Source organism: Cetorhinus maximus, chromosome 10, assembly GCF_964194155.1.
Source record: "Cetorhinus maximus chromosome 10, sCetMax3.hap1.1, whole genome shotgun sequence".
NCBI lineage: Eukaryota > Metazoa > Chordata > Chondrichthyes > Lamniformes > Cetorhinidae > Cetorhinus > Cetorhinus maximus.
Window position 1 is genome coordinate 96,969,280 of NC_135888.1, and position 15,287 is coordinate 96,984,566.

Below are 15,287 nucleotides of genomic sequence, written 5' to 3' on the forward strand. Positions count from 1 at the left end.
TTTGCAATAAAGTTGGGCCCAAAGCTGGTAGAATAATCTGAGGAAGAACAAAACTGGTTGTAAAGGATAACAAGTGCAATGCTGACAACGACGGAACAAAATAAAAGGAACAACAATGAATAAGCTTGAATGAATGAGAGGAGGAAAAAGGCATGGCAATAATAACAAAACTATCTGCATCTCTCCTTTTTTTGATAGTTCATGGACAGATTGAAGTTACTGTTGACTCCTGCTAAGCACCAGCCTGACTTAATATTCTTGCGTCATGTTCCATTGCGCCGTATCCACCTTTTCACATTACTTCAGGTCTTGTGTCTGGTTCTGCTGTGGGTTTTGAAATCTACAGCTGCTGCAATCATCTTTCCAGTTATGGTAAGTTTCAACTTTGTGGTTTACAGATGTTTTCAACCAAAACATGCAATAACCTGATTTCAGCCCTTATGTTAGTAAAATTAGCCAACAGAACCAGGAATGGTGTATTAACTTCAGAGATGGAATAGTTTAAAAAAATTCTTAATCCTTGCCATTTAAAAGGTAAGGACTTTCTATTTTTCCACCATCCCATTTATAATAGGCATCTGTCCTAGTCTAGTAATTTACAGATGAATTTCTTATAGGCTTTGGCAATATAGGTTTTTTCATTCATTCGTGGGATGTGGGTGTTGCTGGCAAGGTTAGCATTTATTGCCCATCTCTAATTGCCCTTGAGAAGGTGGTGGTGAGCCACCTTCTTGAACCAATGTAGTCCATGTGTTGTAGTTTTAGTACAGTGCTTTTAAGTAGGGAGTTCAAGGATTTTGACCCTGCAACAATACTTTTTCAAGTCAGGATGAAGCGTGATATGGAGGGGAACTTGCAAGTGGTGATGTTCCCATGTGCCTGCTGCAATTGTTCTTCTAGGTGGTAGAGGTCCTAGGTTTGGAAAGTGCTGTCAAAGGAGCCTGGGGGAGTTGTTGCAGTGCATCTTGTATTTAGTACACATGGCTGCCTCTGTGCGTTGGTGCAGAGGGGGTGAATGTTTAAGGTGGTGGACGGGGTGCCGATCAAGTGGGCTGCTTTGTCCTGGATGGTGTTGAGCTTCTCAAGTGTTGTTGGAGCTGCACTCATTCAGGTAAGTGGAAAGTATTCCATCACCAGGTGTGCTATGTAGTTGGTGAGCAGGCTTTGGACAGTCAGGAGGTAATTTACTTGTAGAGTCAGGAGTCACAACAGCATAAAAGGAGACTATTCAGCCTATCACAGCCATGCCAGCTCTCTGTAGAGCAATCCAATCAGTCCCATTTCCATGCTCTATTCTCATAGCCTTGGAAGTTTATTTCCCTCAAGTGCCCACCCAATTTCCTTTTCAAATCATTTACCACCTCTGCTTCCACCACCGTCATAGGGAGCAAGTTCCAGGTCATTACCACTTGCCACATTACCACATACACCCCCCAGCACTGAATCTCCAGATTCTGACCTGCTCTACTAGCCACCGTATTAACATGAATGCACATGTTATGCTTTTGGTCAATGGTGGCCCCCAGAATGTTGATAGTGGGAGATTGAGCAATGGTAATCCCTTTGAATATCGAGGGGAGATGGTTAGATTTGCTTTTGGTAGAGATGGTCATTGCCTGACACCTGTATGGTGCGAATTATACTTGCCACTTATCAGCCCAAGCCTGAATGTTGTCCAGGTCTTGCTGCATGTGGGCACTCACTGCTTCATTATCTGAGAGTTATAATGGCACTGAACACTGTGCTAGTCATTGGTAAACATCCCCACTTCTAACCTTATGATAGAGGGAAGGTCATTGATGAAGTAACTGAAGATGGTTGGGCCTTAGAGCACTACCCTGAGGAACTCCTGAAGCGATGTGCTGGAACTGAGATGATTGGGTTCCAACAACCATAACCATCGTCCTTTGTACGTGTGACTCCAAATAGTGGAGAATTTTTCTCCTGATTCCCATTGACTTCAGTTTTACTAGGGTTCCTTAATGCTACACTCGGTTAAATGCTACCTTGATGTCAAGAGCAGCCACTCTTACCTCATCACTGAAATTCAGCTCTTTTGTCCATGTTTGGACCAAGACTGAAATGAGGTCTGGAGCTGAGTGGTCCTGGTGGAACCCAAAATGAGCACAGTAAGTAGGTTATTGCAGGGATAGCACTGTTGATGATCACTTTACTGATGCTTGAGAGTAGACTAATGGGGTGGTAGTTGGTCTGATTGGATTTTTCCTGCTTTTTGTGGACAGGACATGGCTGGGCAAATTTCCGCATTGTTGGTTAGATGCCAGAGTTGTAGCTATACTGGATGCAGCTGGTTCAGGAGCAATGCTTGGACTTGTGCCTTAAGCATCCATGTTGAGAGCTGTAAAACCTTTTCTGTGGAAGGAAAGTGATATCTCATCAAATTGCATGCCACCTCACCTAGTATCCACCATGGGCACCAGGGGATAAAGTGCTGAGATTAAGTAAAATTAAGCTCTAAGTGTCTGCTGTAGATTTTATTTTAAAAACACTCGCATTCATAAAAACACATTCACTACATTTACATTCCTTCAGTTACATCCTTATAAAAACAAACATTGGATGTTTGAAGCAGCTTCAAAGAATCTATAACCACTTGGAGCTGTCAATCAAACTGTGAAATGGAAGATTGTGAAATCAGTCATGCAGCACTGATCCAGTAATGGTATCTCTCAGTCTTAGGTCAATAGACAGAGTGAAATATCAATCAATGGTTTATTTTTTAAAACGCTCCAGGCATTATTTTTCCAAGATTTAAAGGGCAGGGGTCTTAAATGCCTTAGCAGCTTCAGTTGTCTTTGAGTTCATTTTGACACTTTTGATAGTTCCAATGAGCTTGACAGTTAATGAGTTTATGCACTTTTTATGCACATTCATGTCTAATTTGAACCATCCCAAGGGCTTTGACCTCCCCCAAAGGGCACCGTTTCCCCCCCCCCACCCAAATAGGTGTTCCAGGACCATATCCAAAGGGGTACCTTACCTGTCCAAAAGTCCAAAGAATTTTACAAAGTTCAGACCTGCTCCTATCAGGTCTAACATGTGCACATTGTGTTTCACACACCTGGATTACCAAAATTATATATAAGTGGAGGCAGCTGCTGATTTACATGGGCAACTGCCTCCATGAAACGTGCATGTGTAAACCCCAATCCAGACCTATTCCTGCCCCTGCGGAAATGGTAGGTGCTGTGATCAATGGTGGGATTTCTGATTTTCAGTATCTCCCACTATGTTTGCAACAATGGAGGGGCTCTCTGTTGTGGTGAAAATCCAGGCCTAAGAGTGCAATATTCATTCTTCTCTCCTGAAAATTCACGCAGTCACTCATGTGCAATCTCTAGCATAAATTTAAGCTTAATCTGCAAACACACAAGTTTAATTTGTCTGATTATAATAGTCACTATATATGACATAAATCAAGATTACTTGATTTAGAACTATAAGTGAATAACATTGTACTCAGTTATATATTTAGCTGAAACTGCTGTTTAGGCAGCTGAGTTTTATCTGACTTGCAGAATGATTCCTAAATTGTTAGCGAATTTTATTTTGTAAGAACAACAACTTTCATTTATATAGCACATTTAAAATAGTGGAATGACTGAAGGTGCTTCACAGGAGCGTTTTATATGCACAGTTGACCAAAAGAGGTAGAGTTCAAGGAGTCCTTTAAGGAAGAAAGAGAGGGAGACAGGAGGAGAGGTTTTGGGAGGCAATTCCACAGTTTAGGTCGATGGCAGCTGAAGGCGCAGCTACCAGTGATGGAAAAATTAAAATTGGGGAATTTTTGGAGGGTTGTGAGGCAGAATAGGGTTACAGAGATAGAGAGGGACAAGGACATGGGGGGATTTGAAAATAATCATTTGAATTTAAAAACAAGGCATTGTTCAATGGTAACCCCCAGGATGTTAATACCATTGAATGTCAAGGGGCGATGGTTAGATTCTCTCTTGTTGGAGATAGTCATTGCCTGGCATTTGTGTGGCACAAATGTTACATGCCACTAGTCAACCCAAGTCTGCATGGACTGCTTCAGAATCTGAGGAGTTGCGAACGGTGCTGAACATTGTGCAATCATCAGCGAACATCCCCACTTCTGACCTTATGATGAAAGGAAGGTCATTGATGAAGCAGCTGAAGATGGTTGGGCTTAGGACACTACCCCGAGGAACTCCTGCAGTGATGTCCTGGAACTGAGATGATTGACCTCCAGCGACCACAACCATCTTAGAGTCATAGTGTTATACAGCGCAGAAACAGGCCCTTACGTCCGTGCCGGCCATCAAGCACCTATCTATTCTAATCTCATTTTCCAGCACTTGACCCAAAGCCTTTTGTGCTAGGTATGACTCCAATCAGCGGAGAGTTTGCCCCCTTATGCTTTCTGCCATTTACTTATATAATTGAGAATGTTGTTTGGTAGCTTGAGTAGAATTTTATTAAATGACAATGTTGGTGTTTGATTGGTGGTAGCTCCTGGCCTTAGTGGGGGTACGGAAGGCAATGGAATGCGTCTTCTCCAGACATGACCTAAACTGGCTTGATGATGCAATGCCTGAGAAAGAGAACAAAGCACTGGAAGAAAAGAAGACAGAGAAAGTGATTTCAAGCAATGAGAGTGAAGATGTGAGTATCTTTCTTTTTATTTTGTCTTTTCTTAATACAGAAATGTAACACATGTGAAACTTGAGATCTTTGCAGCCATCTAGTGGCAGTTTAATTCCCCTCATTCTGTAAACAGGTGGTGATTATATTGAGTGATGATTCCTTTTCAACAGATGTATTTTAGTATTACTTCCAAGTAGTATCAAGCGCTGGCTTAGAATTTGATTTAAATAATGATTCTTCTCTAATGGTCAGAGCACAGTTCAGCCATGTGCTGCTTTCTGAACTGACAACACATTAATCCGAGTACAAATATGACAATATAACATATTATAAGACAATATTGTGTGCCACAATAACCTGTAAATACCGTCTCCACCAAAAAACACAATAGTACTACTTGTAAAACAACCATGTCGACGCCTGAATAATTTGTAGAGATAAATATTAGATATAAAATTACCCTACACTACTTCAGAACATAAAAGGGAATTTTACCCAGTTTTGAAGTGGAAAATTTTAAAGTAAATTCTCAAGTAAGACTTTTTACTAAATGCTCTGAGTGACAGGAGAAAAGGGAAAGGAAGGAAAGGGAAGAGGAGGACCAAGGTTTCCTTTTGGTCACTCTTGCTTCTCTTGGTCCACAAGGAATTTAAGAAAATGTAAAAAAAAACCTACCTGGACCTCTGCTGACCTGCTAATTTTTGCTAACTTTTATCACAAGTGTGGGCCTCCAAATCCCAAAAGTTAATATTGCATCACAGCACAGATAATGCCATTGAGACAGAGCTTTCCTATTTTGATGGGCCCCCGATCTGCCTGGGGCTGGCAGCTTCCAAACTGCCGGGGGGCAAGGGAGAATGCAGTGCAAAACCACCATGCCACTCCCCTCCTGGCTATTTAAAGTGCCCACCCTCCTCATTTGCACTAGTCAGACTGGATTCAAATCTGGATTAAAAATAGAACGCATCTAGTAGTTCAGGAAATACCACAAATGTGGAGTAACCATTGATGTTTTATTTATATCCAAATATGTTATTATATATTTCAACATTTTAAGTGAGAAAAATTAAGCTCTCAACAGAGGTGATCTCTTAAATCCTGCATTGAATGCATGCCAGTCAGTCAGTTCAATTCCACAATTGAGCTCCAACTAAAATGCTACTGCCCATTGTGTTTGACAATCACTGATGCCAGATTTTATTTCACAGCATGTTACTGTGAAATAGCATGCCCTGTATAGAAAGTTTTACAGCATAGCCTCAGCCATTCCTGTCAAGGCTCGCTCATTTCTCTAGAAATGAAACCTATTTGATACCTCTCTCAAAGAAAATAAACACAGCTTCATGTGTTTAAGTAGGTTTTCAATCTGTCTCTCTCTGTTTGGTCAAAAAAAAATCCCAATATATCCTTGAAGTTAATAGCTTTGGCTTCAGCAAGAGGAACGACATATCTATTGAGTGCAAAAAGCAGTCAGGGAGCTCACTTTCGCATAGACCGTTTGATTACATTCAGTTTGCAGCCAACTTAGTCACATGCAGACGTCAGCCAGCCAAGTCACATACTATCAGTACAGCTACATACAACCAACAGTCACTTGCAACCAGCCCAGTTTGAAAGATGCAGTCTGTCCAATCAAAAACAGAACCAACCCAGTTGTATTCAGCCTGTCAAACACACTTGACTGAGTCACACACATCCAATAGACAGCCTGACTGACTTACCAGCCAGTTGAATAAAGTGCAGACAGCAGATGGGCCAGTTGCATGCAGATTTAGACAGCAGCCAGTCCACTTGCCCACAGATACATGTACAAATGGATGTTTTAAGTTCAGTCACAAGCATGCTCAGCAGACAATGTCTTCACACATAAGGAACTGCCAGTCTGGTCAAGTCCAGAGAGCAGCCAATCTGCTCATTTAGATCCACATGGAGAACAGCCAAAATAGACAGCAGCAGACAACATCCAAGTTCTCTACATGACTGAGGTGACTCTCAGAACTAAGTCAATTTAGACAGGTCATATAAACTATTCTCTATTTTTCTGTTTTCCATAAGCAAATATTTTATGTGATGATGTAACGAGCAAATTCGCAAAGGGATACTTAAAAATTTAACAGATATAAGGTAATTGGCAAAAGAAGCAATGGGGACATGAGGAGAAACTTTTTCATACAAGTTGTTAAGATTGGGACTGTGCTGCCTGAGAGTGTGATCAAGACATATTGAATTGAGGCATTAATGAGGGGATTGGACTATTATCTTAAAAGGGAGAATGTGCAGGGGTAGGAGGATAAGGCAGCGGAATGGCATTAGGGTATTGTTCATTCAGAGAGCTGGCACAGACACAACAGGCCGAATAGCTGCCTCCTATGCTGTAACAATTCTGTAATTCTGTGAAAATGTGTTATCCAAATATAATTCAATTTATGGAAATGACTCATGTTATAATTGTAGGTTTGATTTATGTAACTTAATCATAACTCAGGTCAGGAAGTGGAACTAAGAATTAGTTGACAACTTTTAAATGAAAATGCAGTATTTTTGATTTAACTTCTGTGTCTCATTTGTAATTTATAAGTTTAAAAAAAGAGTATGCCCTTAATCACTATGCCGAGTGCTAAAATACTCAATTTCTCCAGAGAATGGAGCAACATTTTCCTTTGAAGGTGTAACATTGTTTGAAATCTGATCCCACATGTCTTTCTCCAATTTTGCCAAGTCACTTACTATTCTACATGCTGGGCTGCAAGAGCAGCCCTATGCTCCTACTTTGTAAAGCTAAACATCTGCTTAAACCATGGCTTTCAATATGAAATACAAAGGGCGCATGGAATTTTTTGCCTCTAACACCAAGGCCAGCTGTGCAGCTCACTCTGCTGCTTTCTCCCTCTTCTCTTCCCTCCATCCAAAGACTCATCCAAGTCTTTCAACCATTCAGGCCAAAGTCCCTCATCATTTTCCAGCTTATCCTTCATCTGTCCCCATTTTTCCTAAGCAGCTGCTTGCATGATCCTCTCCTTAGTCCACTCCTCAGCTCTCAACTATAATTCCTCAATCCCATATTAGCTGACATTGTTAACTGTTCCTTTTCCACAGGCACCAGCCCTAACTTGTTCATTGACTCATGCATTCTCTCCAGTCATGCTTCTAATCTCTCTTTATTCCATAAGGTTGTAGAGAGTGTTATTACCTCTCACTTCCATGCCAAATTCCAGAGGTTTCCTGTTCAAATTCTGCACATGGCATGCCACTGAGACTGCCCTCACCTAGGTCATCAATGATGGGCTGGATTTTCATCCTCGAAGCAGGAAGCGGGAGTCAGGAAAATTCCCAGCTTGGCCCCGGCTAGGTCTACCTCTGGAGAAAGTGGCTGCAAAGACAGGATTGTCGTTCCTGGGGAATGGGTGTGGACTGCTGCCTAGCCAGCCAACCTAGGAAAAGGCTTTGAACGCCGAGGTGGGCTGTTTAAAAGGCTCAGTGCTATGGGACTTCATCCCAGTTATAATAAAAAAAAGAAAAGCCCTCCAACCCTCACCCCTCGCACACCCCATGCACTCCCCATGTCCTAATGATGCCACCTCATGCCCTCATCCACCCCCATGGCCTCTCATAACCTCCATGCCAAACTATGTCCCCCCACCCACCCCCTATAGCCCTTCATGCCACCCATGCCAAGGTATGACCCCCACCCCTATGACCCCTTATGTTTCCCATGCCAAACTATGGCATTTCCATGTCCATTCTATACACTATATAGAATCAATTGACAACAGGATGTGTAAAAAAAACTTTTAAAAAAGTCACTAATTGATAACTTTCCACTTTCTTTAAAAAAAAACCTCCTTTTTATTATAGGCTAATCAACCATACAGAACCTTTAAAGTTTTAATAGCAGAAGTTGCAAACACTTGAAACCTCTTTATCTTGTGTAAATAAACATTGTGGAAATGACAGCATAGATCAGAGAGCCAAAGCTGTCAATCAAGCAATGTTTCCCTGGGGCTCAGGTATTTCATTACTCTAACTCATTAGATGGATGTCTGGGCTGTCAGTCAAGAATGCATAAAGAGGCTTGGCTGAGAGCCCAGATGTCCATTAGAGTTTTGACACACCTGAACTCCAGGGAAAACATTGCTTGAACATTGATGTGGGCCATCTAGTGGCCATAAAGGAGGGGCCCCTACCAGAAGCCTATTTGAAAACCACCAATGTTTACCTGGTGGTCTCCCCAAGTGGTGGCAGCCCCTCCCGATGCCAGTAAAATCCTGGCAGGGGAGGCAAGTGGCTCTTATTTGAGCACTTAATTGTTTAATTGGCCTCTTGTTTCCATTTAGAGAGCAGCCACGCCACTGAGGTTCCCACTCCTGAGAATACCTCCTAGTGGAGGAGATGTTGGCTTCCCTCCTGACTCCTTCCGCCACCATATTACGAGGCCTCTTGCCTGCCATCCCATCTCCAGAGGATAGTAAAATCCATCATGCAGTGTCCCTGAGTGGTGAAGGGAAAAATATACTCATATTGCAACTCCAAATTGTTACATCTGATCCTATCTGAAAATTGTCCAAGCAAGGGCAGAATAAGAACAAAAAACTACTGCGGATGCTGGAAATCCAAAACAAAAACAGAATTACCTGGAAAAACTCAGCAGGTCTGGCAGCATCGGCGGAGAAGAAAAGAGTCAACGTTTCGAGTCCTCATGACCCTTTAGCAGAACTGAGTATAGTTAGGAGAGGGGTGAAATATAAGCTGGTTTAAGGTGGGGGGGCGGGTGGGGAGAGAAGTTGAGGGGGGGTGGTTGTAGGGACAAGCAAGCAGTGATAGGAGCAGATAATCAAAAGATGTCACAGACAAAAGGATCAAAGAGGTGTTGAAGGTGGTGATATTATCTAAGAAAATGTGCTAATTAAGAATGGATGGCAGGACACTCAAGGTACAGCTCTAGTGGGGGTGAGGTGGAAAGACTGACAAGGTATTAGTTGTAGATTTAAAAATAATGGAAATAAGTGGGAAAAGAAAAATCTATATAAATTATTGAAAAAAACAAAAGGGAGGGGGAAGAAACGGGGTGGGGATGGGGGGAGGGAGTTTAAGATCTAAAGTTGTTGAATTCAATATTCAGCCCGGAAGGCTGTAAAGTGCCTAGTCGGAAGATGAGGTGCTGTTCCTCCAGTTTGCGTTGGGCTTCACTGGAACAATGCAGCAAGCCAAGGACAGACATGTGGGCAAGAGAACAGGGTGGAGTGTTAAAATGGCAAGCGACAGGGAGGTTTGGGTCTTTCTTGCGGACAGACCGCAGGTGTTCTGCAAAGCAGTCGCCCAGTTTGCGTTTGGTCTCTCCAATGTAGAGGAGGCCGCATTGGGAGCAACGAATGCAGTAGACTAAATTAGGGGAAATGCAAGTGAAATGCTGCTTCACTTGAAAGGAGTGTTTGGGCCCTTGGACGGTGAGGAGAGAGGAAGTGAAGGGGCAGGTGTTGCATCTTCTGCGTGGGCATGGGGAGGTGCCATAGATGGGGGTTGAGGAGTAGGGGGTGATGGAGGAATGGACCAGGGTGTCCCGGAGGGAACGATCCCTACGGAATGCCGCCAGGGGGGGTGAAGGGAAGATGTGTTTGGTGGTGGCATCATGCTGGAGTTGGCGGAAATGGCGGAGGATGATCCTTTGAATGCGGAGGCTGGTGGGGTGATAAGTGAGGATAAGGGGAACCCTATCAAGGGCAGAATAGGGCTTGGTTGTGGCACCCCCATTATTTCAAAGCCTAACCATATCTCATAAACTTGCACATGGAGGCTTGTAAATTCGGAAAGATAACAATAAGCTCTTGATACCTAAGAATCTGTGCTCCAGCGTTTCTTAGTGTCATCAGAAGAATGTGTTAGCAGAAGAATAAATGGAAAAAACTCTATTGCAGCAAAGGAATTAATATTCTGTGTGAATTACATCAACAGCTCTAAATAGCTGAAATTGTGCTTAAAAATTAATTTAACATTTTGCAAATTATTTTCTTCCTCTAGTCTGAATACCTGTACCTACAAAAAGGTCCTGATATAAATATCTCTGTGAATTGAAAGAATAAATGGTAAGTCAATGGTATTACCATACCACATTCATCACCAGCTGTGTGTTTTGTGCAGATAACCTTTTGACTATGAAAGTATGTCTAACAGTAAAAAAAACATAATATGGAATAACTGAAAAATATTTCTTGAAGTAAACGAATTTCTGAATTAGGACTCTGGTACGTGCCATGTTATTAATGAAAATACCTAAAATCTGTCAAAATATATCTATTTATTTGTGTAAATTATGTGTGTACCTTTTCATTATTTATATATATATATATATATATCAGCATAAAAGTTCCAGTGATGCCATTGTGCCACCAAAAGTTCTTGGGTCAGAACTACTTCTTGTCGCTTTCACTCAAATTTTGAAGATGGAGCCATTTAAATAATGGGGCAATGGGTGCACATGTGAGAATCAGCTCCAAGAGGGCAAACTAGAGGCCTGGATCAGGCCAAATGAAAAAGATAATATTCTTCTGTTTTGCATGCAACAGTAATGTGAATTCAACTTGTAGCTATGATAATCGATCTTTCCTTGATCCTGTGTCCCAGGAAAGATACATTGGCCTGAATTTTTCACTCGTTGGGCACACGTGGTTGGCGGGCCCGGGAGCGGACGGGAAACGGGCCCCCAACCTCAGTCAGCCCCCGACTACAATTTTACATTGGCTGGCTGTGAAACACACTCTGAGAAAGGCTTAGCACTACCAGTGGGGGCAGGAAGAGGGTGGGTGCCAACATCACCGTGGGTGCTGATAAGCACTTCTACTGAGCTCCCTGGAGGCAGGCAACTGCCCCAGAGAGTTGCAGACCTCCACAGAATAAACAGAATAACAAAAATGCCGCAAAATATGTCTATTTAGCACAATCAAGCACCTGAAAGCATACCTTATAAAAAACAGTCTCCAGATATCTCATTTTATTTTATTTCCACACGGAGATTTCATCCCGCCCTGGATCAAGGTTTGAGCAACAATTTAAAGGCCGCCTGGCCGATTGGCCCGTCTGCCAACCGTTAAAGCGGACGGGCCATGAAAAATCGCTTTCAATTGCCTCCTTAATGGGCTTAATTGCCTGCTTAATTGTCGGCGGGCGCCCTTCCAACTGCTGCGCGGCCTACCGAGTGAGATATTGCGCGAGTGTGTGATGACATCAGGACGCTGACCCGACGTCATCTCACACTATTTCGCAGCCAAATGGGTCAAGCGCGTACCTGCCCACAGGACGTAAAATTCTGGCCATTATTCTTGGAGAGGCTGCAGCACAGATTTCTAACATTCAGAATAGGTTGCGTAAACTTGGTTTGTATTTCCTTGGGGTTAGACAGTTCAGGAATCATTGCATTGAGGTGTTTAAAATGTTAAATGGATTCAGGTAGAGGCAGAGAATCTACTTCATCTGGTAGAGGAATCCAGAACAAGGGGGAGCAATCTTAAAATTAGAGTTAGGAGTGAAATCAGGAAGCACTTTTTCACACAAATGGAAACCTGGAACTCTCTCCCATAAAAGATTGTGAATGCTGGGTCAGTTGACATTTTCGAGGCTGAGAGAGATAGATTTTTGTTAGATAAGGATATTGAGGGATATGGAACAAAGACAAGTAAATGGATTTGAGGTATGGATCAGCCATGATCTACTAGAATGGGTGTAATAGGCTCATGGGGTTGTATGGTCCGCTCCTGTTCCTTAAACATTAATTAGTTTGACAAAATAATTAATAATTAGTGCCAAACTGTTTTTATCCTCAATCTCATCATTTGCTAAAACAATTATGCTGATGCAACTCTAACATGTCATTCTCAGACAAAGAATTCTTGATCTTTGTCAAACTGTTAAGAGGTGGCCTAGATCAAAGATCAGCCTTTTCATTATGGAGATAAAAAATATATATATATACAAATTTTTTTATGTGTGTGTGTAGATATATCCTGCCCCTTTCTAACTTCCACTTGACAAGATTTGGTTATCTTTCTGAATTCAGTTACAATGGCTATGCGTCTGGTGCTTTTTAGTTGTGGTAATCTGAGGTGCAATATACCTTTAAGAGAAGGTGAGCAGATTGACCACGTGATTGTATTACCCAATTTCTGTGTAGTGTGGGCTATATTGTTAATCAGTAGTTGTAGAATAGCACTTGGTTTGAGAAGCACACATGGTTTAATGCTCCGTCACAATGTTAATAAACAGTATGTGTTTCACCTTACAATGGTCCCTTCGTCAGCAGCATCTTGATTACCAACTCACTCGCCAGTAGCTAGGCACGCAACCGTGTTCGCTGAACAAAGTGACCCGATAGAAGGAAGATAACATTAGTGTTCTCCTTCTCAAGCCTTAGAATGTTATGCTACATTAGGGGTACTATATAATTGCAAGATGTTGTGTAATGTGAGCAAGGGAAACAACAATGTGACATAAATGGAAACTATTGGAGATATTTTCCTCCAGTCATTTATTTGAGTGATGAAGTTAATTTGAGTGAGAAATGGATTTCCAGGGTTGCCATTAGAATCGAGAACAAATCTGGGCTGAGGGAGAAATTGTAAAGTTGGTGCATTGGATTATGAACTAAAATTTGGTCTCAGTGTCAGCAGATATTTGTGTTTAATCTTCCGTTAGTCAGCAGGCCATGGAGGTTTATGAGAACTTCAGGCAAAGTACAAGGCTGAGGGAAAATGCGAGTCTGGCAGCAGGAAAATTGAAAAGAGTTCCTCCAGGACTTACACTTCAGCAGTCTTGCAAGTACGTTGGAGAGCAGTAGCAGTGGAGGCTCTACAGTTATTGGTGTATGAGAGACTGAAGGCCGCAAAGGAGAAAACGAAAATAATGGAATGTACTCTTACTATTTTCTATGTGGGTGTATACTGAGAGAACAATGCTTGTGTGCTCTTGTCCATCTGATTTCATGGGCTGGATTTTACCAGACCATGAGGGATAGGCTGGGAGGCAGAGGTACTATAAAATGGCAAGGGAAAGTGGAGGGTGGAGTGCCATCATTTTCCTTCAGCTACGGCATTTTACCTGCCGCGGGGAAGGTAGATGATGGCCCTCGTGCCCAAAAGTCAATTAAGCCATTTAAGTGGCCAATTAAGGGCATCTTTCCACTGCCACTGGCATTTTACCAGTGGTGGGTGGGCCATCTGCCACATTGGGAGGCCAACTGGTAAATCCTGGAAGTCTCTCTTATTCTGGCACTCTGTGGTCCATGGAGGGGTTAGCTGACCTTTGAGAAAGTGATTGTGAGCAGCTGCAATCCATGATTTTATCCTTGTTATACTTTGCAGCAGTTGGGTAGAACTGAGTGGCTGGCTGAGCTGTTTAAGCGTATGGTAAGAGTTCACTGCATTGTTGTGGGTCTGGAGTCACATATAGACTGGTCTGGACAAGGACAGCAGATTCCATTCCCTAAAGGGCATTAATGAACCAGATAGGTTTTTCTGACAATCCAGCAGTTTCATCGTAACCATGACAAACACTTGTATATATGATTCTAGCATTATCAACATAGCTTGTATGTATAATCTCAATATTTTAAGCATATGCGATATTACTCCCCAAACTCTAAAATACAATTTCTCAGAAAGTTAACAAATAATAAAAATATCAACAAATGTCAACAAAACACTAATATATTAAATTCATGGAAAACTAGATTAACTGCTGCTGACAGTTTGTCATAATTTTTCCATGCATTAGCCATTATCTACTTGTATTTTGACAGGAGAATACCCTGCGAGAGTAAAGGCCACAGTGAAAGACAAACTTGAAGTGTTGATATCTAATGTTGGAAGCAAGCTCTGGAAGAAGTAAAAGGGGATTATTCTGGCCTGATAATGAACACTAACTTTGCATTACACTGTTCAAAAAGGTTACCCTTCATTGCTCTTTTGAATTGAAAAGGAACCATGGACAAGTTAATCTACATTCTTAATCATTTAATTTTGTTGTTTTAAATCAGTGCGATCTTCAGCTATGATGTCTATCCTTGTATTGAAACATTTACATATTTTCATTGGACTCAATTACATACAGTGAAATGTCACAGAAGTAAAACATCTTTACTTGCATCCTTATTTACAGGCCATTTCAGCTACAAGGGAACTTCTGGAGTTTTATTAAGCAAGAAAAAGTATGGCTTCAATGAGGAATTTTAAATGATTAAAATCATCCAAAGCTCTCCTCCCCTGTCCTAATGTGCACCAAGTCCCATTCATCGATCTTCCCTGTGTTGCTGACCTACACTGACTTCTGTTTAAGCAATGCCTCGCTCTTAAAATTCTCATCTTTGTTTTCAAATCCATTCCTGGCCTTTCCCTTTCCTATCTCTACAATCTGCTCCAGCATGACAACCTCCCAAGATATTTACATACGTTTCATTTTGGCCTCTTGATCAGCCCTGATTTTAATTGGTCCACTAATGGTGGCTTTGTCTTTAGTTGCCTTAAGTTTTGGAATTCCCTCCTGAAATTTTGTCGATTCTCTACCTCGCTTTCCACCTTTAAGATGGTCCTTAAAATCTTTGACCAAGCCTTGGATTATCTGCCCTAATATCACTTATGTAGTTTGGTGTTATTTTTTGTTCTATAGTTCTTCTG

The 15,287-nt window shown here is 41.8% G+C and overlaps 1 protein-coding gene across 1 annotated transcript in view; it reads left to right on the top strand.

The window, feature by feature from the left end:
- Positions 1 to 14,727, top strand: part of LOC144685862 (electrogenic sodium bicarbonate cotransporter 1-like) — a 105,180-nt gene extending 90,453 nt beyond the window's left edge. Inside the window, exons 19-22 of the mRNA XM_078550819.1 lie at positions 199 to 372; positions 4,495 to 4,647; positions 10,645 to 10,709; positions 14,414 to 14,727. Coding sequence (XP_078406945.1) covers positions 199 to 372; positions 4,495 to 4,647; positions 10,645 to 10,698 — 381 coding nt within the window. The 3' untranslated portion in view covers positions 10,699 to 10,709; positions 14,414 to 14,727. The remainder of the gene's footprint in view (positions 1 to 198; positions 373 to 4,494; positions 4,648 to 10,644; positions 10,710 to 14,413) is intronic.
- The last annotated feature ends 560 nt before the right edge of the window (positions 14,728 to 15,287 follow it).